This window comes from Mesoplodon densirostris, chromosome 14 (assembly GCF_025265405.1).
Source record: "Mesoplodon densirostris isolate mMesDen1 chromosome 14, mMesDen1 primary haplotype, whole genome shotgun sequence".
NCBI lineage: Eukaryota > Metazoa > Chordata > Mammalia > Artiodactyla > Ziphiidae > Mesoplodon > Mesoplodon densirostris.
This window is the reverse complement of record NC_082674.1, coordinates 59,710,868-59,713,194: the sequence shown is the minus strand read 5'-3', so window position 1 is coordinate 59,713,194 and position 2,327 is coordinate 59,710,868. Positions and strand designations below refer to the sequence as shown.

The following is a 2,327-nucleotide window of genomic DNA, read 5'->3' as shown; positions in this document are numbered from 1 at the left end:
TAGAAGCTGACGGGCCTCTGGTCCCTGCCTCCCCCTGCCTTCTCCAGCTGATGACAAACACCTGGATATCATAACATCCTCCTTGTCCTCATCTGTTATTCTGGGACACAGGCTGGGGAGGGTACCTGAGTAGGCCCCCTCTGACCCAGGCTGGCCTTTCTTGCAATGTGGGCTGGCAGGTGCCAGTCCCGATGACGAATGCAGGAGGGTGAGGTACTGATCCTGCTCGATGGACAGGATGCTGGCAGGAGGGTAGGAGGAGCGGGGCGGAGCTTCCAGAACAAAGGCAAATGGGGAGCCCTGGGGGCCCAGGCTAGACATCAAAAAGGCTCTGCAGAGCGAGCAGGCTACAGCAGCTGTCTGTCTCTGCCCCCAGCAGTCGGTCAGACAACCCTCACCTGGTCCCTTCTGCCTGCCCATGGCGAATACCGAGCAACACTTTGCTTAGAGAGGCCTTGTTCTCCAGCGTGATTGCACCAACGCTGCTCTGGGGCTTTCTCTACCTGGTGTGGGTTGCTGCTGCAGTTCCAGAGGAAAGCAGAGGGATGGCCGGGAGTGGAGCCAGGAGCTGGGAGGGACGCCGGGAACATGCCTTTGTCCTGGAGCCTTTTGATGGAGCCAATGTGGCCCCGCACCTCTGGCTGTACCGCTTTGAGGTCACCAGTGACCTCAACAATTGGGACCACGCCACCAAGCTGAAGTTCCTGAAAGAGTCCCTGAGGGGAGACGCCCTGGAGGCCTACAGTGGGCTCAGTCCTGAGGACCAGGGGGAATACAGGGCTGTGAAAGAGATCCTCCTGAAGAACTCTGGGGGACCCGGGGCGGCCCACAGCTACCAGCGCAAGGAGATCCTCTTTGCTTACAGCATGGGTAAAGGCTACTACCTTAAGGGGAAAATTGGCGAAGTGCCCGTGAGTTTCCTGGTGGACTCTGGGGCCCAGGTCTCCGTGGTCCACCCACGCTTGTGGAAGAAAGTCACCGATGGCGACCTGGATGCCCTGCGACCCTTTGAGAATGTGGTGAAAGTGGCCAACGGGGCTGAAATGAAGATCCTGGGTGTCTGGGATACAGTGATATCCCTGGGCAAGCTGAAGCTGGAGGCAGCTTTCCTAGTGGCCGACGCAAGTGCCGAAGACGCCATCATTGGGACCGACCTGCTCCAGGACCACAACGCCGTCCTGGACTTCGAGCATCGCACGTGCACACTGAAAGGGAAGACGTTCCGCCTTCTGCCTGTAGGAGGGTCCCTGGAAGACGAGTTCGACCTGGAGCTCATAGAGGAGGAGCTCTACTCAGAGGAGGGGCGGCAGCAGCTCTCCTGTTGAGAAGCCCCCTTTGCCTCACCCCCCAGATATGGGCGGGAGGACCCACCACGGTGGAGGGGAAGGGCACATATCCTCAGGGGGTCACTCGGCTTGGCCAGCCCTCTTAAACCAACCCTCGCCCTGCTGCTCCTCCTCTGCAGGGCCCTTAATCTGCCCCTGATGGGGGAGGCTTCCATGGGAAAAGGAACAGGTGAGGGAGAGCAGGCTGGCTTTCTTGGGGGGGGGGCGGGTCCTCGTGGTTGTCAAGCTGCTGTTGGTGGCAAAGACTCGGAGGCTAGAAGACGGTTCCAAGAAGGCTAGAAATAATTATCTTTGGAAGAGGACTGGGGGACGCCTTCAGGTTCCCTGAGATGTGGCTCAATCACCTTTGGGCCCAGGTAGCCTGTCTCGGCTAGGCTGGGTCCTGGCTGCAGGGTCCTTACAAGCAAGACCCAGCCCTCATGGTGTGGGTCACAGCTGCCCTGGGGTTCTTCACTGTTGGGTCTTCCCACCTACACAATGTGTGTTTGCTTCTGTCATTTGGTTCGAAACCCATTGAGCCTTGTGCCAATAATTCATTACTTCAAAAATCAATAAAGGTTGACTCATGGGAAAACCATGTAATGTGCTGATTGGGGATGAATGGAATGGATGTGAGAGGGTGGGGAAAACAGGGAGTGAATGGAGAACAGAAGGAAGATTCAAGTATTTACAGAGGGTCTCGCTTGGAGATAGACGAGAATACATATACAGTGCCCATATATCTTGGATTTTCCAAGACAGCCTCAATTTCAAATATCTTGACTTATTCCCTCCATAATTCTTGTCATTTCTCATCTAATCGTGATTCCTCTAATCATTACAAACTACAATATTTTAGTATCCAAATTGCCTCTTATAGCCAAGGGTGACCCTAAGTTGTGGTCTTGATTGGGGGGTTGGAAAATTATGGTTATTGTAAACAACTGAGAAAGTATCTGCCTGCGAAATAGGTTCTTACAGCCGCCTGGGATCCAGGACTTG

The 2,327-nt window shown here is 55.1% G+C and overlaps 1 protein-coding gene across 1 annotated transcript; it reads left to right on the top strand.

The window, feature by feature from the left end:
- The first annotated feature begins 377 nt into the window (after positions 1-377).
- Positions 378-1,325, top strand: ASPRV1 (aspartic peptidase retroviral like 1). Its single transcript, XM_060117960.1, has one exon. It carries the CDS (start codon positions 546-548, stop codon positions 1,323-1,325), a length of 780 nt encoding a protein of 259 aa, XP_059973943.1. The 5' UTR covers positions 378-545.
- The last annotated feature ends 1,002 nt before the right edge of the window (positions 1,326-2,327 follow it).

Excerpts from the sequence above, each read along its gene's own strand:
- ASPRV1 (XM_060117960.1), top strand. The coding sequence starts at position 546 with ATGGCCGGGAGTGGAGCCAGGAGCTGGGAGGGACGCCGGGAACATGCC.